Here is a 23,347-nt window from a genome sequence, read left to right on the forward strand (position 1 = left end):
CCAGATTTCCTAGTGCAGAATCTCAGCTCAGCCGGGCATGTGCTGAAGTGAGGTGAAGGACACTGGGTTTTCAGGATTTAATATGTAGATTTTTTTTTTTTTTAAGAATGAGAATTTGGGAATTGGTGGTCGGTGGTTGGTTTCAGGTATTTGTGGTTAGAGGGAATAAGGTTGTCTGAGAAGAGTAAGACAAGGTGATGAAAATAATATTTATCTAGTCATCCTAATTTTTTCTTTTCATTTTGAAATTCAATACATAATTTTATTATTTAAAATCCTATTATTTTTACCTCCTGACCCACTTCACCCATTTCTCCTAGCCCTGGCCTCTGGCAACCATCAATCTGTTCTTGGTTTGTTTTTTTTGTTGTTTTTTGTTTTGATTCCACACACAAGAGAGATCTTATGGTATTTGTCTCTCTCTGTCTGACTTATTTCATTTAGCATAATGCCCTGGTGGTTCATCGATGTTGGCACAAATGGCAAGATTTCATTCTTTTTTATGGCTGAATAATATTCCTGTGTGTGTGTGTGTGTGTGTGTGTGTGTGTGTGTGTGTGAGTGTGTGTGTGTGTACATAAGTATAAAACACATTTTTTATCCGTATCCATCAATGGACACGTAGTTTGTTCCATATATTGGCTATGATAAATAGTGTTGCAATGAACATGAAGGTACATATATCTTTTTGAGTTACTATTTTCTTTTTTTTCTCTTTTTTAAATAAATACCCAAAAGTGGAATTGTTGGATCTTATGGTAGTTCTATTTTTTGAGGAATGTTCATACATTTTTCCATAGTGGCTGCACCAATTTAACTTTCCCACCAACAGTGCATGAGGGCTCCCTTTTCTTCACATCCATACCAACACTTGCTATTTCTTGCCTTTTTGATAATAGCCATTCTAACAGGTGTGAAGTGATATCCCATTATTGTTTTGATTTGCATTTCCCTGATGATTGATGATGTTGAGCATCTTTTTATGTACCTGTTGACCATCTGTATATCTTCTTTGGAAAAAATGTCTATTCATTTTAACTTAATCTACCTCTTTTCAGTAAGTACTCCCTTCCCCACTTTTGCCTGATGTTTCTTTAATTTATATATATATAAATATATAATATATACAGTAATATATATTATATATATACTTTTCTTTTTTTTTCCTGAAGAGAATGAACTTCTATCTTCTGCTAGGGAAGGGAGGGAAGTTGCCTGGCTGCATGGAATATTTTCAACCAATCCTCTGGTTGTCAGCTCCATTTTTATTCCCTTTCATAGGTACATAGCTTTGCTATGATCCCACAGTAAAAGTAGGATTGTTTGGGGATTGGGGGTACACTACTGGCTCAGGTTTCAGGTTTCATGTGTCTATCTGCTTTCCAGTTTTCTTTTCCATCTGGTGTCTACTCTCAAAGTGCTTAGATTTTACAATGGACTTTTTATCTTTAAATATACCTTTTTTTCCTAATTTCTGTTTTTAAAAAATATATATATATACATTTATATAATGTAGAGTTTTTATATTTATTTTTAAAGAACTTTGAGGAATAAATCTATGTTAAAACCAGGCTGAATACTCTAGACATGGTTATAAAATATAATAAACAATACACATTCAGTTTTATATGCATATTGGTAAAGAGTAAGAGCCAATATCTACTTAGTTTGACAGGACCAAACATGGCAGTTAGCATTATGAATTTTGTTTTAACTTTTTTCTTTCCTTGTCACACAGACTATATTTATTAAATGTTTAAGAATAAAGCCAGTTAAAGAATTTAGAATTGTTTCTTCTTTGAAATATGTCTTAATAAAGTGATTGTCTATTAGGAAAGCATCAGAACTTCATGAATAATCATTTCTATATTATGGGAAATATGTTGGAACTAACTTGTTTTAAGTCTACTTAATTTAGTGCATGGAAAGATTTGATAAAAGCTTCAGTGAAGTTCTGCAAAAACTGGTGCATAAACTCAGACATATGTATAGCAAGATTCATATGTTGTTCAAAATTGTCTCTAAGAAGTGAGTATAAAGTTCACAATAAAAACTGAGACAAATTTCCGTAAGTCACATGGTGTAATGTCACTATTTGCAGTCTTATAAGTTAGTTTTAAAGCTTTAGTCACAAATACAGAATGAGATTTATTAAAGTACACAAAATTCTATTCTTCAGTGTATTCATGTTGAATAATTAGGTTATTAGCTACATAATTTAATACATTTTTATGTGGTAAAAACAGTTTAACTGTTAGCAGCTGCCTCTAAAATAGCTTTACACTTATTCGATTTAAATTATCTAGTAACTTGAGTAAGTAATTATAATTTTGTCATAATACTATGTAACATATGGTGTTTACATTCTTCTCAAGAGCTCCTTGAGGGGAGAAAAAAAATACAGAAACATCAATATAAATAGTGATTTAAGGAACCAATATGTACAAAGATTAATGGTAGCTAATAGGATATTAAATAGTTGTTAAAGTATTTGAATTTGTCTTATTGAGTTATGAGATTGTATTTTCAGTTGTTTGCTAGGTGATAACATCTTTACATAAACTTATTCATTTTGAGTAATCTGCTTTCTAAATTGAAGTTTATGGTTTTTTAACTTTATCACAGAATTCATTTCAAGCAGTGTACCCCTCTTTCTGAATAACAAAGCATTATTTTATGTTTGTGTTTATATTTTAGACTTCAACATGTAAGAGTCAGATAACCCAGTATTTTTTCATTTAAAAAGTATAGACATAACATTTATTTTAAGATAATGTTAAAAGTTATAAACACAGTCAAAATTCTAGTATATTCAGGTTTGGTTTTAAAATAGACCATATTCCAAATATTTGTTCAAAAGTTATCTGTTTAGAGTGTTGCTCCTGCTAAACCATAAAGACTCTTTAAACCTATGGCTTATCTAAAAAATAACTGTAGTACAAACTTTAATTTCTTGAGCACTTCCAATGGGTTAAACAGACTTTAAGATGTTTTATGTATATTTTTCTCAGGAAAAACTCCGTAAATTAGACTAGGCATCTTTAACCTTATTTTCTATTAGAAGAAACTGAAACGAGACTCTTTTTTAATAACTCCAGTCTATCTCTAATAAATGGCAGAGCCAGAATGATTTCAAAACCCATTGTTTAAAGTACTATGCTATGCTATAAATTGTACTGTACACAATTGTCTAATTCTGTGTCATCTGTATTAATTGAATGAAGACAGGGGCTAGATCAGAGGACCTTTTATGACCACTCAAAGGATGTTTTGACTAGATAGATAATTCAGTATCACAGAGGAGCATATTATCATGATTGCTATTAACAATTATCATGATTGCTATTAACAAAACAATGATACTAAATACTTTAAAATAAATCTAATAGCATATAGTTCTTTTTCATTTGCAGTTAACTCCTCTGTTTCTGTGGAATAACTCATCAGACAATTTACCTTGGGATTTAAGAAACATACTGTCTTCTGAATTCACAGGAGAGGAGACTCTTTCCTCTCCAAGCTTATCTAGAATGCTTCTAGGGGATTAGATAAATGTGGGCCTAAAGTATTGTGTTAATCTACGTTTGGATCAGCATAGGTAATATTTACATTTTAAAAAAATATGATACTCTAATTTCTAGTGATTCATTTTTTGTAATATTAGGGTCAGTTTTTATCCTGGGAAGTGAAAGTTCTGAAGCCTAATCTCAAGTGATATTAGCCAATTTGTAAATATTGTATTGTCCTGGATCCCAACCCCCTCCCTGCAGTCTTTTCTCTTCTCTGGATGCACTCATTCCCTGGTTGATTTCATACATCTATGGCCTGATGCCTCACAACTATTCTAACTCCATCCCAGACTTACCTGAGTTTCAGACTCATATATATAAATGCCTATGCAGTAGCTCCACTAGCATATCTGTTAGGAATCTCCAAATTGATAAAACCATTCAAAAATTTTGATTCTTATGCCATTATACCCACCTCACTGTCCTCAGTCTGTTTCTCTCTGGGTCTACAGATCTCCTTCACAATTTCAATAAATGGTTTTGTTAACTCCTTCATTGTTCCAGCCAAAGGAAAAAGAAAAAAATAAAAAAATTTCATCTTTAACGCTATTCTTCTCATTTCTTCTCACACCCATTCCATCCATCAGCAAGTCAGCTCTGCCTTGAATATATATGAGTATATTTCAAATCTGTCCGTTTCTTCCGCTTATGCTACCATCATCCTCATTATCTCTCACCCAGAGTGTGGCATGGTTTCTTACTGGCCTTCCTGTTTCTACACGTGTCTCCTCTATAATCCGTTTTACACAAGGAGCCAGAGTTTTCTTTATAAAAGACAAGTTGTATTGTGTCACTCCCCAGCTTAAAACACTTGAAGCATCCCATCAAACACAAGGTTAAAGTGAAATTAGTTGCCAAGGTCTGTAAGCCTTGTATCTTCTAGCCCATGGCAGCTTTTCCGATCTCATCTCTGATTTCTCTGGCATGTCTTTTCTAGCTTTGGCCATGCTGACCTCATGTTGTTTCTTACACATAGCAAATTCTCTCCTTCCTCAGGACAGTTGTACTAAGTTTTCTTTTGTCTCCGTTCTTCATTCTCCAGATTATCATATGACTCATTCCATCACTGCATTTAAGAATCTGTGCTGTGTCACAGCTCATCAGAAAAGCCTACTCCAACTACCCTGCCTAAAATAACTGTCGTATTCCAGCTCCTTTTCCTGATTTATTTTACTTCGTGACATTTATTAGTTTTCATAGTACAAAAACCCTTGTCACCTGACATGAAATTATATGTATGTATTTAAAACTAATTTTGCTCAGTAGAATAGGTCAGTATGAGCACTGACTTATTCACCATTGTTTTCCCAGCTCATACAACAGTGACTGGCACAGAATACCTATTTAATAAATAATTGTTAAATTCAAAAGCTATTACGTCATGTTGTGCTTTAACATGTTTCTATGTATATGCAATACTCGTATACCTAAGTGTATATATGTGTGTGTGCATCTGATATGCAGAGAGGTAAGGATTTATTATCATTGTTTATGTTAATAGAAATCATGATAATATGCTCTCTTCTGATACTGAATTATCTAATCAAAGCATCTTTTGAGTTATCATAAATTTAATCTGGTCCCTGTTTTCATCCAGTTAATACAGGCGATGTAGAATTAGCCAGACAATTGTGTATAGTTGAGGTAAAACCTGTATTCCCCGAAAATAGAAAGAATTGGGTGTTTCAATTTGAAGTAACCCAATATGGTGAAGTTATTTAATACTCTGTCTTGTGTATCCTTTTTTCCCTTAACTGCATCTAATCTTTTCCTGACTTGATAATTTTGGTGACATTTTTGGTACCTCATTTTAGTTAGAAATTGTGTTCAGCTGCAAATCAAAACAAAAACATAAAATAACAGTGACTTAAACCCTATTGTATTTATTCTTACACAAAAAAATGTCTGGAGGTAGCAGCCCAGAGGGGGTAAATAGGGCTGCTCCTGGAGGTTGTCTAGGACCCTGACTCCTGTTATTGTTGTGTCCTGCTTCACTTTAGTCTAGTGGAGTTCTTGTTTTAAAGCAATGTTCCAAGTAGTAGTAGTAGGGAGGAAATGGGGAAGGTGAAAAGTGACATACTTGTTAGTTGAACTACTTCATGTGAGGAGCCACTCTGGAAATCCCACACAGTACTTCTGCTTGTGTGTCATTGGCCAGACCTCACAGCAAAAAAGGCTGGAGAAATGTAGTCTTTTGATCAGATACATACTATCCCCAAAACACCAGGGCTGTGTTACTAGGAAGAAGAGGGAGTGATTACTGATTGACAAATAACAGAATATTTGAAATACATCTCTGAGTTTCTTATAAAGTTTTTCTACTGTTGTTACAGTTATTGGCATATGTTTATTTTTCCATATCTTCCTATACACTCCACCCCCATATATCACATCATTGTGCTCTCTGTAATTTGCCACACTATTTAGTAGTGTATTTTACACAATAGTTAGTCTGTAAATACTTGTTACATTTGTATTCAGATGACAACCCATTTGTTTGACTTCATTAGCACCTTATTCTGGCAGATGCTAAAAAGCAGGAGGAGCCTTGTCTTCTTGTGTTGTCAGCACTTCTACAGATACTTTAAAAACAAGAAAAATGAACACAATCTGTTTTTACTGTATTCTCACATAAATGGCCAAATTGCCTACTTAAATTTGAAAGAAAACCCAACTGAGGTATCAACACACTTTGAAAGATAACTATTAGCAATGCAAACACTGTTAAACTTGAACCTCCTAAAGTAATTTGTGAATAAAATGGCTATCAGTTACGGTAATGAAGTTAAACACAGGGAAAAAAAGTTCCAACCATACCTGCTCCCTTGGCTAAATTACATGCAGTGTGGAACTTATATTTCTAAAATATGTTTCCCCTTTTACTCAGAATATGTTTTGATTTTACCTAAAAACCAAGCTTTTAAAATACATAAGAAAATATTTAATATGAAAATATTGAATTTCAAATGCCAAATATCATCTTCATGTTTTACATAACTTGTAATGATTTCATTACTGTAACATTTGTCTCTATATTTAACTCCTCTACACAGAAATACAAGCAACTTTTCAACATTTTAAGGCATGATTCTTGAAGAATAACTTGCATCAAAATAATCAAGTTAAGTTTTTTAATTGAAGTTAGCTAGTATGGTCTTTTTTAGTGTCTAAGTTTCTGAGCAGTCTATAGATTCATTTTATGACATTACATTATGTAATATGTTCAATTATTCTTGGTAGCTTTATGTCATGTGCTAATAAAATAGCCTCTATTTTAAATTTTGAGGTACTTATGATACACACACATGGATTTCCTTACAATTTTTTTTTAAAGAATTGAAAAGTTTTGAAAATTAATTATGTTCCCAGTTCTCATGTCAAAGTTTGAACTGCTAGAGGACAAGAACCATATATATATATGTGTTACCGAACTCAGGTTCGGCTGATCACTGCTTGAAAGCCAGTTGTTGGTTGGAAAGGAAAGGTTGCTTTATTCAGGACGCCAGCAACCTGGGGAGAAGGCAGACTCATGTCCAAAAACCAATTCCCAAGATTCTGCTCGACCATGAAAGTTTTTAAAAGGAGAATCATTTGGACAGGCTGTCAGAGTCTTCTTGTTTTCCATTGTGTGCAGACTTTCTTCTCATTGGTTGGTGGTGAAGGAACAGGGACATATTCCAAGAATCTTGTGCTCAGCTTGAAGTCATCATCCTCCACCTGGGTGGGGGCCTTAGTTCCCCCACAGAAGAACTCAAAGGTATTGTTATGTATATTCCTTGAGGAGGAACCAGGACCCTGCTTTATCTCTGCACTATTGTTTCTAGACTGCTTCTCCTTTGTTTCTACATTCTCTCCCTTCCCTGATTAGCAACTGTTTGAATCTGCTCTTTGGAACTCAGGAAGCTGAATAAGGCCCATTTCCTACAAACAAGAAACAAGAAATGAGACATAGAAAGGCTTTGTGCCAAACAGGGTCCTGCTTGGTTTCATATATATATGTTTATGTCCTCTTTTAGATTTTCATTAATTACTTATTGAATAAAAGTACTTCTTAAGTTTCATTGGGTACTTTCTGAAGCTATAGTAAAACTAAGTTAAAATGATAAAACGGGGAACACAGAGGACCCTGTATATATATGTTTTCCCACTGATATGAATATATTATTTAAACTCAAAATAAATTTATGAAGACTCATCAGATTTAAACCCAGATTAAAGCTAAGTAATTTGAGGGTAACGCTTTATCTCTTCTCACCGTAAAAAAAAATATTTTCCCTTTATAAAAATATTTATCATGTTTTGCTAGTATTTTGTCCTACTTTTAAAATGGGTTTGGGTAAAAAGAAATAAAGCCCTTGTTCTAGGTAGTGCTCCAGGGTCTTGGTCACTTGATCCATGGAACGAAGGGAGCAGAAAAGTGCCAGATTAAAAGTGCACAAAGAATTTGTTGTAGGAGAAAAAGTGTGGGGCACGAGAGGATGGTCATGTCCTAGGTCTCAGACGAGTCCCTGGGACAGCTGCCAAGTGTGGGCTCTTGGCTTCGCACAGGAAAGCATTCAAGAACGAGCCATAGTAAAGTGAAAGAAGGTTTATTCAGGGAGATACACACTCCGTAGACGAGAGTGCGGGCTGTCTCAGAAGGCAAGAGCTGCCAGGGTACAGAGTTGTCAGTTTTTATAAGGGTGGGTAATTTCATAGGCTAATGAGTGGGAGGAGTATTCCACCTATTTTGGGGAAGGGGCGGGGCTTTCTAGGAATTGGGCCACCGCCCACTTTTTGACCATTTATGGTCAGCCTTGGAACTGTCATGGTGCCTGTGGGTGTGTCATTTAGCGTGCTGATGTGTTACAGTGAGCGTATAATGAGGCTCAAGGTCTAGGGGAAGTCAGCTTGTCCGCCATCTTGGACCTAGTTGGTCTAACCAGTTTATGTTGTATCCTCAATGGCTATGTCATTTTTTAAAGGTTGTGCCCTGCCCCCTTTCTGTCTCAAATTCACATCAAAGGAGCTAATTGCAAGGGGACTCCACCTACTCTAGGTACACAGGAAAGGGACTAGCTGTTGCACTTCTGTTTCAGTTTTAACAGTGGTAAACTAAGTCAGGGAGAGCATTAAAGAGGCCATGGAGTTTTCTCTTTGAAATTTTGATACTTCCTTCAATATTTAAACGTGGCATAAAGCATAAAGTCAAAGCTCAAAGTGGGAAGGAGGACTACTAAGCCTGTGATAGTCCCTGTCTCTTGTATCAAGAATCAGCCCCTTTTTCTCCCATCAAGAAAAAAAGAACTGAATTATATATATAATTTTTTGTGATACGCGGGCCTCTCACCATTGTGGCGTCTCCCGTTGCGGAGCACAGGCTCCGGACGCGCAGGCGCAGCGGCCACGGCTCACGGGCCCAGCCGCTCCGCGGCACGTGGGATCCTCCCGGACTGGGGCACGAACCCGCGTCCCCTGCATCGGCAGGCGGACTCTCAACCACTGCGCCACCGGGGAAGCCCCTGAATTATATTTTTATAGTAAAAAAGCTAGAGATGTAAAGTGAAAAAACAATTATAGTGCTTCTTATCTTTGATATGCTAATGGGAAAAATTGCTTAGTAATTTAAAACATATTAGTAACAGAATAAAAAAATGTAAAACTTTTATATTAGGGAAAAAATGAAATGGCTATCATCTAATACACAAACATTAAAATGCACTGATAAGTGATAATTTCTCAAAAAAGCATCCAAATAGATTGAGTTGCGTACATACAATTTAGATAGCAGTTATAAAATCTACCATGCACCTCATACTTTATTTTACTATTTCTACAATAATTATGATGCTTTGGGGGACAACCACCATCCCCTTCCTTTATCCATCTAAGCTCTTGACTAGAATCCCTATAACAGACAGATTAAAGAGCGAAAAGCATACAAATAGATTTAATCTAAGTTTTTCATGACACAGGAGCCTTCATGAGGAAGTGAAGATGCAAAGAAACAGTTAAAACTGAGTGCTTTTGTGCTAGGTCTGATGAAGAGTGGACAGTTGTGGAAAGATATGATAGGACAAAGAGTATGAGGCGAGTGTAGTAAAATGGCGGAACTTTAGCAAGGCTTGTTTGTTCAGATTCCTCTCTGTGTCTCTTGTCTTCAGAGATAAAGAGGATGCTCTTTTCCCCCGGTAAAGGAAGGGCACCTCTCACAGGAGGGTTATGACCTGCTTCCAGGGAAGGTCAGAAAGTCCTTCCTGCACATGCCACTTCTCAGATTCTTCAACTTGAAATATTTAATGTGCCATTGTGTCATCTTTAGGGAGTAGTGTGTCCTGAACCCCTTCAATGCCAAACCAAACATGATTTTTAAGTATGTTTTCCAACATGCTCTCAATGATTTTACGTCTACAGATATGTAATCAGGTCAACAGATGTGTACTCAGCCTTCCTAACCAGAGTGTTGTGCCAGACCCTGTAAAGCAGTGGTCCCCAGCCTTTTTGGTACCTGGGACCGGGGGTGGGGGGAGGGGGTATGGCTTGGGGATGATTCAAGCGCATTATATTTACTGCGCGCTTTATTTCTATTATTACTACATTGTAATATATAATGAAATAATTCTACAACTCACCACAGTGCAGAGTCAGTGGGAGCCCTGAGCTTGTTTTCCTGTAACTAGATGGTCCCCTCTGGGGGCGACGGGAGACAGTGACACCCGACGTGTGTTGCTTAGGTCCAGTCTACTCTGTAATCTCGTTTCCGTTGCCGTCACCGCAGAAAACCCCGCTTCACAAGGGTAGGATGCTGGAAACGGAAGCAGGCTTTTCAGTGCTTTTGCGGCAATCTCAGGATACTCCGCCGTGACTTTAATCCAGGACGTATGGAGATTGGAAATTGTCTCAGACATACTTTCACGGCCACCGTCATTTGCGATCTCAAGCAGTTGATCCTCTTCCAGCACGGACAAAGTCGATTCACCTGGCTTATTCACAGATGGGTCATGGATCCATTCCTTCCCCGTTCGGGGGTCTTCTGTGGTTGGGACGTAATGCTCAAACTCTTTTGAAAGCTGAGATAGGTGATCATGCATCAACTGGGAGAAAGAAGGCCTGGCTCAGTCTCTTTCAAAGTCTCTGCTAATGTCTGAATCATGTCAAAATTCCCAATGTTCACTCAGCACCCCCATAACTCCGGTTTGGCTTTGAATGCAGCCACTTTATCTATCGACTTGAATACAGTTGTCCTTCTCCCCTGAAGTGACAGATTGAGTTTGCTGAGCAGGTTGCATATGTCACACAGGTAAGCAAGTTTTGCGACCCCATTCTCTGTCGCTGAAATGTGCTGCCAGTGGTGGGTGACTGTTTTCTAAAAGAAATCTCTGGAGCGGCTCTTGTAACTCAAAAACTCTGGCCAGTGATTTCCCCTTTAGAAAGCCATCTCACTTCTGTGTATAGGAGAAGATGTGTGGGCTCCGGGTCCATCTCCTCACAGAGCTGCACAGACGTGAGTTAAGGGCACGTACTTTAATGTCGTTGATAATCTTCATCACATCCTGCAAAACGTTGTTAAGTTCAGGTGACAATTTTCGGTTAGCCAGCATTTCTCTATGGATGACACAGTGCATAGACTCACGTTCAGAAGCGACCTCTTTGACCCGAGTAGTGAAACCAGAAAGCCATCCAGTCATGGCAGCCGCTGCGTCCGTGCATATACCGACACAAAATGACTAGTTCGGTTTTCCTGATGTGAAATCGTTCAAGGACTCGGATAGTTCTGCAGCTGCGGTGTTGGTTGGCAACAAAAGTGCACATAACGTATCCTCACGCACGTCCTCCTGAAAAACATATCGCACAAAAACAAGCATTGTTGCCTTGTCAAAATCGGTAGACTTGTCAACCTGGATTAATTCTAACAGTTATGCCTCAGTGTCCCCTGCTATTTCATCAATTCATCTAGTTACGGTGCTAGCCGAAAGAGGAACACGTGCCACCTTTCGAACTGCAGCCTCTCCCAAAAGTTCATGACACATGTCCTTAGCAGCAGGCAGGATCAACTCTTCACCCATAGTAAAGGGCTTCTTGGCTTCAGCCATGCGATTAGCCACTAAGCGTGATGCTCTCAGTGCGGAAACATTTGATGAAGTGGTGGCCTTCAATACTTGCTTCTGTTCTTCATGTTCACATTTTTTTCTTTTGAAAAACTCCGAAGGATTGTCTTTTAAAATGCAGGATGCTTGGTCTCCATGTGGTGAAGCAGTCTTGAAGGTTTCACGGCTTTGTTGGATAGCCGGTCACCACACATTAAACAAAGCGGGCTTGGAGAATGCGAATCACTTGTTGCAGTGAACCCGTAATTTAAGTAGGACTCCTAGTATTTTGTTTTAAATGCAGCTTTCTTTTTGTCGGCAGTCTTAGAGTCTTCTGCTCTTCTTATCCTTGGGCCTTGCCCCCTTTCCAGAGAAGCTCGCCAGCGACCTTTGTGTCTTACTCATTTTGGCTAGGGTTAGCCTGTGGGCTTACCGCAACTGTGACTGAGACAAGTGCACAGTATGGGAAAGGAAGTGGTAAATAAAATGATGGGCGGGCCTCGTTAAAGCCTGCCACCAGATGCAGCTTGTCACTTGCCACTCACTGATAGGGTTTTGATATGAGTCTGCAAGCAACTGATTTGTTATGGTCTCTGTGCAGTCAGACCTCTCTGCTAGTGATCATCTGTATTTGCAGCCGCTCCCCGGCGCTGGCCTCATCTCTTCAGCTCCACCTCAGATCATCAGGCATTAGACTGTCATAAGAAGCATGCAACCGAGATCCCTCGCGTGTGCAGTCCATGGTAGGGTTCGCACTCCTGTGAGAATCTAATGCCGCCACTGATCTGACAGGAGGTGGAGCTCGGGCGGTAACGCGAGCCGTGGGGAGCGGCTCGAAATACCGATGAAGCTTCGCTCGCTAGCCCGCCGCTCACCCCCTGCCGTGCGGCCCGGTTCCTCACAGGCCACCGACCGGTAGCGGTCCACGGCCCGGGAGTTGGAGACCCCTGCCGTAAGGGATGCCAAAGTGAGGAAGATGCAGAGTGTGATGAATAAGAAAATAATACAACAGTACTATAATAAGGTGACTAAGATAGCGAAGTGAGAGAGGTTCTCATGTCTCATGGTGATGGTTAGGCAGGATATACTGGAGGGAGAAGCAACATACTGACATTTGTGACGATGATATGTGAACTTTCCCCATTTCACCATGATCTTTCAGCACCATTCTACTGGCTCCCTCCAGTAGAGGGAGTTTTCTCTTACATCCTTTTTTGTCTCCTCTATTAGAACAACTTGTGCCTCCTTATAAGCTATCTGTATAACCAAAGCTTAGTCATCATGAAGTCAAAGATCCACTATTAAATTTTTTGAGTAATATTTTCAAACACCAACACTTCCTCCCAAGTAGTAGACTGTATCTTTCTTTTGTACTTTTCCTCTGTACCTCTCAAAACAAGCTCAATTATAGTACCTATGCCAGTGCATTGGAGTAATTCCCTATGTTTCTTCATTAGACTATTATTGATCTGATGGTTGGTATGATGTCTTACTTATCTCAGAATTGGTTGTGCATAATGCATTGTCTACAGTGCCTAATTAATAACAGACTTTCAATAAGTCTCACTGAATAGGAAGGATATAACTAGAAGATGGCATTCAGGTTTTTCAGGATGTTGGAGAAATAGAAAAAAAAAAAAAAACACCTCAAGCTACTTCAGTAAAAGTGAGTTTATTTTATAAATAAAACAGGGAATTAAGGAGGAAAATAATAGCCTCAGAAGCAAAATAAGCAGAACCAGTGGTGTGCTGGTAAATGGTTAATAATCAGCTCTTTAAGGAGAAACAGATTTGTAGCATTTGCCAGTTTCTGTGGTGCCCTTGCTCCACCATGGCAAATTTCAAGCTACCAGGTCAAGTCACTGAAGTTGGAGTTGGGAAAAGATGAGCACAGTCAGCGCTTGCAAACTCGTGTACGGCGACTCCAGCAAAGAACTGGAAAATCGTCACCCTCTAGTAGTCGCTGTGTTTCTCGTGGCCTGATAGGCAACAGTCACCACATTAGTCCTCCAAACTCTTCACTCCTTTTCTGTGCTGCTTTTCTTTTTCCGCTTTTTCTCCTCCACTATTGCCTAATCTCTCTCAGTTTTCCTTTGTTTCTAGCCGGTAACTGCTGTTTAGGGTTGGCTTCTGTTGTCACATAATTCCCATCATGTCATGACTTCTGTTCACTGATGTTTATATGCTTCTTTGATACCTAATATCTATTTGTCATACATAACATTTGGCTTGGCTGATATTCAAACAGTTGAGAGAAATTTTTATTGATTTGGCAAGTGACTGTCTACTATAAAATGCCAAAGTAAGTGCCCTCATTAATAGTCTCGCCTATGTTTCTGCCAAGGTCAGCTTGAGGGCCAAGCTGCACCTACCCCTGGCATCACAGAATCACCTGATATGATAAAACGAAACTTTTAAAATGAAGAACTTCTCAGAAACAGCTGTAGGAATGGCAAGTTCTCTGATGTTTTACTCTGTACGGATAGCCTTTCTTTGAGAGGGGAACATAGGGTAGGCTGTGTATTTTTCAAGAACAGAGAAAAACAGGTGCCAGAATTTATAAATTTCTATGATTCTAGTGTTTTCATATGTATAAAATACTGGTGATATAATCTGATTGCACAGAATAATTAGAATTTTCCTGTAAGCTTGATCTCATGGTCACAAATTGTGACTGCTTTTTCCTAAATGTCCAGATACTACCTTTAAATTTAAGGCAAGCAGAAAATCTGAATTCACAGATTTCTGAAACATCTTGGAACAGTGAAACTATGAGCCATACATAAGCATTTTTTAAATTTAATTAATTAAACTTTTTATTTTATATTGTAGTATAGTTGATTAACAATGTTGTGTTAGTTTCAGGTGTGTACAGCAAAGTGATTCAGTTATACATATACATGTATCTATTCTTTTTCAAATTCTTTTCCATTGAGGTTGTTACATAATATTGAGCAGAGTTCCCTGTGCTCTACAGTAAGTCCTTGTTGGCTATCCATTTTAAATATGGCAATGTGTACATGTCAGCATTTCTAAACATCTATATATCTTATATAAATATGTGTGTATTCTGATTGTGTATGCATATATAAACACAAATAATTAAATGTGTATATAAGTGAATTAAATGTGTATATACGTATGTATATATCTATTCAGAAACAGAAAACCTACATCTTTGTACACAAAACAGTTTTATTTTCAACATTCTCCTCACCACCACCAGACATAGACCACAAGTGTATATTAGTAAAAAAGCGATGATGAATAGGTGAAGAACAACTTTATAGATTTCACAAAATTTACAAAATATAAGAAGTTTGAGTTAAAGAAAGATACACTTAGGGCTTCCCTGGTGGCGCAGTGGTTGAGAATCCGCCTGCCGATGCAGGAGACACGGGTTCGTGCCCTGGTCCGGGAAGATCCCACATGCCACGGAGCAACTAAGCCCGTGAGCCATGGCCTCTAGGCCTGCGCGTCCGGAGCCTGTGCTCCGCAACGGGAGAGGCCACAACACGAAAAAAAAAAAAAAAAAAAAAAAGAAAGATACACTTAAATGGTTAAAATAGCTGTATTGAACTTAATTGTCATAAAATGAATTTTTTTCTTTTTTTTTTTTTTTTTTTTGTGGTACGTGGGCCTCTCACTGTTGTGGCCTCTCCCGTTGTGGAGCACAGGCTCCGGACGCGCAGGCTCAGCGGCCATGGCTCACGGGCCCAGCCACTCCGCGGCACGTGGCATCTTCCCAGATGGGGGCACGAACCCGCATCCCCCACATCGGCAGGCGGACTCTCAACCACTGTGCCACCAGGGAAGCCCATAAAATGAATTTTTTAAGATATGTTTTAATATTATAAAAGATCACAAAGTATAAATATTTTACTAAGAAACTTTATACATATGCATTTGTTTAGTTTTATGTACCAAGTTAAAGTAGTCCTTTGCATGGAAGCAACCTAAGTGTCCATCGACAGAGGAATGGATAAAGAAGATGTGGCACATATATACAATGGAATATTACTCAGCCATAAAAAGAAACGAAATTGTGCCATTCGCAGAGACGTGGATGGACCTAGGGACTGTCATACAGAGTGAAGTAAGTCAGAAAGAGAAAATTATCTTATAATATCATTTGTATGTGGAATCTAGAAAAATAGTACAGATAAACTTATTTGCAAAGCAGAAATAGAGACACCGTAGTAGGGAGCAAAAGCATGGATACCAAAGGGGGAAGAGAGGGGTGGGATGAATTGGGAGATTGGGATTGACATATACACACTATTGATACTATGTATAAAATAGATAACTAATGAGGACCTACTGTATAGCACAGGGAACTCTACTCAGTGCTCTGTGGTGACCTAAATGGGAAGGAAGTCCAAAAAAAGAGGGGATATGTGTATACGTATAGCTGATTCACTTTGCTGTACAGCAGAAACTAACACAACGTTGTAAAGCAACTATACTCCAATAAAAATTAATAATAATAAAAAAGAATAGCACATGAAGTTCAAATCAGAAAAAATTGAATAAAAAATAAAGTAGTCCTTTAAATAATCATTATTGGCTATTTAGAATAAGACACACAAGATACATAATGAATAAATGAGTAAATGAAGTAATACATGCCATTTTGGGTTGAAAGTGTCTATAATTTTAACCAGTAGATTATTTTAAAAATACACTCAAGTTAAGATGTTACATTCACTTACAATATGAATGCTGACTGTATATAATTTCACTTTTTTTTTCACATTTGAATTAATGCTACTATTAATAAGATTTTACCGTTAACATCTAGTAGGGGCAGATATGAGATATGAGATCATTTATATTTTCCTATCATATAAAATGTGCACTCTTCTTCAGTAATTTGAATTTTTATCTTGTCATTTTGGGTCTTCTACAACATTTATTATCATAGTTAATAAAAGTAATAGACTGTCTATTAATATTTGAAAAATGGCAAAAAGTAAACAATAATACTATTTCTAATTCATTTAATACAATGAACAAATATTTTGTCTGATTTATTGTTAACAAATGATTGATAACAGCCAACTAGTAAAAAACTAGAATATAAATAGAACTAATCTGGGAAGCTGTTCAGCGGCCTTTGAGAAGCTTAAAGACCACCACTTGGTCTTTAAGTATAGACAGCATCACTGATAAAGCTGCGGGTATGGAACACACCAAAAATACTGTTTATTTTTTTCTTAGGTATCTTATGCCTACAGAGATATCACTTGTCACCTAATGATGGCAGTGCATGAGGTGTGGGCTGCATGGAGTCTAATGACAGGCCTCATTTAAACAGAAAGCAAAGCAGAGTATCAAGGCCATAATATTTTCTCTGTAAGAAGTGAAGTATTTATTAAAATAAAAGTGTGAAATTGTAAAAGTAATAATTATAATAATAACTTACAAAACTTAACCGATTAAGCTGTTTAAAAGAACAATGAAGAAAATTAATTTATGCCATGTTTGGAAACTATTTTTTCTCAACAAGGAAATTAGTTGAAAATCCCTAGCCCATGATTTCCTAAAAAGTCACTTATAACTTGGATATTAGTAGCAATTCAGGCTCTCTTTTCTGCTGGCCTATGTCACTTCCAAATACTTTAATGATGACATTGTATTGTTAACCAATATGAATTGGTCACTGCCCACTAAACTGACCAATCATTTTGTAAATACAAAATAATTTTCTTTATTCTATGCAGTATCTCATTGTTCTCATTCTCCTTTGGTGGCCTATACTTCTTTCCTTTCTCAAATGAAATGTAGAGGAAAAAATCATGGCAACCCATTGTGTCTGCAACAATCTCTGTAAAATACTTCTGTCCAAGGTTCTTTCCAATCAGGAACACAATTCTTAGCAAACAGGTCACTAACTCACTTAATTAACTCTCTCCTATGTTCTCAGAGGTGTTTCTACATCAAGCTTGAATTGGCTTATTATTTAACAAACTGTACAAGGCCTTTGGGAAACCTGTTTTTAAGAAAAATGGGTTCTTAAATAGCCTTTGGTCTCCTTAAAGGATTCCGAATAACTGCATAAAATCCTGATACAATTATTAGCAGTGCATCCGTATGCAGATATTAAACAGAGTGAGAGATAAATTTCTTTCCTGACTCCCGAAGGGGCATCCTAATATTGTGTTTCTTTAAACATTTCTTGACTTATGAACACCTAACATACAGGTATTTTACCCAAGGATCACTCCAGAACTTTGACAATTAAGAAATACACCTGAAGACTTGTTTAGGATTCTCTGTACTCTTCTTTGTTAGAATCTGGGATGCAGAGGTTTAAAGGAGAGCCATCCCCTCTTTCCATTTCTCTTACTCAGACAACTTTTAAAAAGTTATTTATTCGGGGCTTCCCTGGTGGCGCAGTGGTTGGGAGTCCGCCTGCCGATGCAGGAGACACGGGTTCGTGCCCCGGTCCGGGAAGATCCCACATGCCGCGGAGCGGCTGGGCCCGTGAGCCATGGCCGCTGATCCTGCGCGTCCGGAGCCTGTGCTCCTCAATGGGAGAGGCCACAACAGTGAGAGGCCCGCGTACAGAAAAAAAAAAAAAAAAGTTATTTATTCCAGTTACTCCACTGTAGTAAGGATTGCAAAGTCAATTGAGCCATGATTTCTTTCCTCTAAGAAATTGCATTCTAGTGAGGCGTGGGTCAAGAAACAAACAAACTACAATTATAGGCTAGATTGTTAAGGGTTAAAAGAGATGTTTAAGTAAACACATCTAATTTTGACCAAGAGATTCCGTATTTCCAAGAAAGCTAACATTTGAGCTGAATTTTTAATAATAAGTCAGATTGTTCTAGGATAGGCAAAGGCCATTCTGAGCAGAAGCAAAAACGGTGGAAGCATAGAGGTGAGTACAGACTGTGTGAAGTCGTACAAGTAGTTCATGACTGGTAGCTGTATGGGTTCCTGTAATGGGAGGCAGATGAAGCCAAAATAATAAGCAGGATCACTGAAAACATTGGAGGAAGAAAAGGGAATGCATATATTAAATTTTCATAAACTTGCCTAGACAGAAACTTTTAGAACATAAATTGTTTGAAGTTTGGAGACTTGCAATATGCCAAAAATCTAAACAAGAAACTCATCAATCGTAATTAAACAGCCTACCCATGTGTGAACATAGCAGGTAAGTCTTTCTAATGCAGATGGATACTCTCTTTACGAAAATATAGTTGACTCTTGAACAACTCAGGGGTTAATCCAAGTGTAATTTATAGTCGGCCCTCCACATCTGTGCAGTCATCCAACCTTGCGGATTGTGTAGTACTGTATTATTACTATTGAAAAATATCACCTTATAAGTGGACCTGTACAGTTGAAACTCATGTTGTTCAAGGGGCAGTTGAACACACAGTTTCCCCAATTCATGTAAAATGTTCTTTATGCAAAAGTTTTATTTATAAGTCAGATTTTCAGGATTGTGTATATTAACCAACACCAGGTACAACTAAGTAGAGAGAAGTAAATATCTTAACACTTAAACAGAAATTGATTTTATTTGTATATATTGCCTATTTGTAATAAATTGTATACAAAGAATTTGAAGTAAATCATAATCAAAAGGACCTTGTCCTTATGTGACAAATGCCATCTGGTATTAAAATTAAATTTTATACATACACACACATTAATGGAGTTTAATGTTTTTTCTGGAATCTTTCTCTGTGTTCACAAATTCTGACAGTAACTCATTTATTTTCTCTCCATTGATACAGAATTAGAGACAGTTAAAGATGTAAAACATTTATGAGCTCTAAGGTCCCTTAAGTTTTGTGCACTAGAGCTCCTATGAGATGTGTTCTCTACTCTGTGGTTTAGGAGACCCAGAGCAATCCATCACTACTTTAACACTCAGTTCAACTTAAGATGACTTACCTGTTGAATGTGATTGTACTACAGAGAGATTTGAACGCCATTTATCTGGCTAAGAGAATGGTACCCAGCTACCTCATAGATGCTCTGTGCATCATTCAAACTTCAAAAAATGTGTATGATAGTCATTATCTTAACATTCACGATATTTGCCCAGCAGAGCCTTCTGGAGTGATTCCATAAGAGGACATTTAAAGAAATGTGCAGTGTAACAGATTCATTGTTCTGCTTTTTTGTGTTCCTACAGTTTTTTTTTGTTGTTGTTGTTTTTAAGGTATAGTAAACTAATCTGAAAATAATTTAGCAATAGTGCAACTCTTCACAATTCTAAAAGAGGCAAAATGCAAAATATAGAACTTTTTTTGTAAAGTGAAGGCATCATAATATTATTGTGTTTGAACTTTAGATTTGCCATTTCTTTGATGATTGAAATAATATTATAGGTTTAAACAGTTAGTTCTTCTGCTTTGAAAATTACCTGTGATCTTTTTTTCTCCCTACAAATCAGTTGAGTTCCAGTTTGCTGATGCTAAACTAAACCAAATGGTTGTCCTAACGGTGAACTCAAAAGGCTCCTTTTTTGTGAATAACTTCGTGTGTGTTATTAAGTAGATTGCTGAGAAAAATATAAGTTTTGCAAAGTTATATATTAGATCATTCATATCTAGGCTGTCTCTCTTGGTCATTCTAACTTACTCTCTTTTACTTGGACCACTTGCCCTCGGGACGGTTCAGTGTTACGAGGCAGCCCTATAGACACAAGCCCTATAGCTTGGAAGAGGGTGCTTTAGCTCGAGTTCATCTGTATTCGAGAAGACTGCAGCCCTGGCTTATATCTTGATTACAACCTCGAGAGACCTTAAGCCCAACACCCAGCTAAACCATACCCAGATTCCTAACTCACAGAAACTGAATGAGATAATAAATATTTGTTCTGTTTAATTTGTTACACACCTACAGATGATTAATACCACACTCAATATATGTTTGGTACTACGTATGTGAGTGGAAGGTCAAACACTTGCAATCACAAAAGGAAAAATAAGGGCATATAAGGATTAGCATTTTTAGACTGGGTCATATGTCACTTAGATTAATATTTCAGTGACATATATATCAAAGAATGAGTTATTAAACAAGATTTGCAATATCTTAATGAAATCCTCAAATGTTAGGAAAAAAGCCCAAAGCAAATTATCTTCCTTGTATTATCGATTATTTATTTGTTATCCTTTGGTGTATACAGAGGTTACCATCTACTGTACCAATCACTGTCTTCCTCTTCCTTCCTCTCATTTTCTCTTCTTCCACTGACCCCCTTATCCACATCTCTCCCTGGCACTTTCTGTCTTCCCGTTACTCAGTTGCTTCATTCTTGCCTTCTTTCTCATGAGCTGCTTTTCCTCTTTCACACATGTAACGCACTCACAAAAGCACAACCACATGCAAATGATGAAGAAACTGAGTTACTGACAAAGTCAAACTGTAGGAGTCAAATAAAATTTCTTGCTCAATAGTTTACTAAAAGTCTGAATGGAACAAGTCATTTGAACAATAATGCAAATGAAATCTATCACTTAAATTAGGAAAACAGTAGTTTTGATGGTTTTCATTCATTTCAAAGGAAAAAGAGGCAAGAGATATTTTAAAAATGTATTTAGAACCTAATGATTATCCTGCACTTACAGAATATTCTTTTGTGGGACTGCTTTTGCTGTCATAAATATAGCTATGGACTTTTTAATACATTATTTGTTATTTAGCCTTTTATATAGCTATAATTTTAAAGTGCTTACATGCTGCTAATATTTACATAAATTTTCCTAATTATCACCTGTTGGTTTTTGTCTTAATCAGCTCAGGCTGCTGTAACTAAATACCATAGACTGGGTGGCTTAAACAACAGATACTTATTCTTATAGTTCTGGAGGCTGGGAAGGCCAAGATCAAGGTGTCAGCAAATTTGATTCCTTCAAAGGGCCCCTTCCTGGTATGCGGGTCGCCTCCTTCTTATTCTGTACTCATAACAGACAGAGAAAGAGAGAGAAAACTCTAGTCTCTCTGCCTCTTAGGAGGACACTAATTCCATTATGGGGCCCCACCCTCACGACCTCATCTAACTTACTTTGGTGGTTAGACTTAAGCATATGAATTGGGTGGACATTCAGTCCATAATAGTCTTATCTTTAGAATAAAATCTCTTTATTAGAAAAAAAAATTCATTTTATTTCTAATGGTATTTTTGTTTATAAAACATGTTATTCTAAAGCTATTAGTTTAATTTATTAAATTTATCACCCAGATATTCAAAGAAATAAAAATATATTTTAACATTATTTGTTATACATAATAAATGTTATTTTTTTACTAGTGATTTGATAATCATCTGTTTTTCTTTAAATAACATTATTGAATAACCAAATTTTTTATGAAGAAATGGATGTCTTAAAGGAAAATATATTTTCATTGACCCATTTATACCATCTTACAATTTTATACTTGAATTGGTAGAAATCAAAATCTATTCTTTGTACATCCTACTCTTTCTTTTCCTCCCAACTAGAGAGATAAAGTGCTAATAAAGCCCTTTTACCAGATAAAGTGATTGTATTTAGAAAATGTCAGGCGCTAAGAAGCAAAGAAATGGAACAAAAGTGACATTTTTGTAAAAAGTGAGGTAGTATTTTGAATGTAAACAACTTCCAAATATGCTGTGTTGGGCCATAGCTCATGAGGTGGTTTGGTTAATTTAAGGGTTTTCAATTTTGTGCCAATTTCATAGGTTCCAGTACTGGAATGGGAATTTGGATTTCACTTGGAACCCCAGCAGATAATACTTGCTTTTCTTTTTACACACAGCTTTGTGTGATGTATCCTCTGGTTTCCTATTACTATTTCTACATTGCTGTGACTTAAATTGGCATCATGGAGTGATTCTTAGGCATCATTACCGCTGGCAATTGGAAGGAGCTAAAACATATAATCATAAATAATAATAAATTTTGACTAGATAGTCCCCTGAGTTTTCAACTTTGTTTAAATCCCAGGTACTGTAAGACTAAGGCAAGAAATTACACAATTCTACTCATAAATTTTAGCTCTACAGTGACTTTTCACTCTGAGAACATTTAGCTTCAAAGCAAAAATGCTACTAATGTGGTGTAATTAAAAAAAAAAAAGAAAGAAAGAATTTGTGTAACAATTTTGAATTCTAAACACATTCCATTATTTCTTAAAGATTTTCTTAGCATTGTTATTCAAAGTATTATTTTCGGGGGCAGTGAAGATTATCATTAGAGTTTTGTTTTCAAATCAGTATATTACTTAATTAAGTTTCAGTGGTTTCATAAAAACGTTGAGAGAAAACATGACAAACTTTATATATCAATTACTTTTCACTATCAAAATTAAGACCAGTTTTTGATAGGTGATGGGGGAAAGACTTACCAAATATATGTTTCTTATTTATTGATGACTGCTTTATATATGCTAATAGGCAAAAATTTCTCGCAGAAAATGTCAGGTATAACTCACACTCACTACTGGAACGAAATGCAGATATTTCAGTGTCATGTGAAAAACTGACTAGGAATTACAACTCTTTAATGACAGATTAATCAATCACCAGACTGTTTTCATACTTGAAAATATTTTCATGCTTACGCTTAAGTTATTGTAGTTTTCCAACATTTTGAGTTGTGGTGTAGCAGATAAAATGAAGCCTCAAATCATTCTCTAATCTCAAGAACATCCTGGCAGAATTACTGTGACTTATCTGTTAAATTGATTTCCTCTTAAAAA

General features: G+C 36.9%; 1 protein-coding gene across 13 annotated transcripts in view; it reads left to right on the forward strand.

Annotated features, from left to right (window-relative positions):
- CCSER1 (coiled-coil serine rich protein 1) overlaps positions 1-23,347 on the forward strand; it is a 1,267,249-nt gene that overhangs the window by 541,376 nt on the left and 702,526 nt on the right. For 7 of the 13 annotated variants that reach the window (XR_010840963.1, XM_059067337.2, XM_059067338.2 and 4 more), the window contains exon 8: positions 7,204-7,326. The exons of the other annotated variants lie outside the window; for them this stretch is intronic. Coding sequence is in view for 6 of the 7 variants with exons in the window: in XM_059067337.2 (XP_058923320.1) it covers positions 7,204-7,326 (123 nt within the window). In the remaining variant the exon portion in view is untranslated. The remainder of the gene's footprint in view (positions 1-7,203; positions 7,327-23,347) is intronic. 13 annotated transcript variants of the gene reach the window in all.

This window comes from Kogia breviceps, chromosome 6 (genome assembly GCF_026419965.1).
Source record: "Kogia breviceps isolate mKogBre1 chromosome 6, mKogBre1 haplotype 1, whole genome shotgun sequence".
NCBI lineage: Eukaryota > Metazoa > Chordata > Mammalia > Artiodactyla > Physeteridae > Kogia > Kogia breviceps.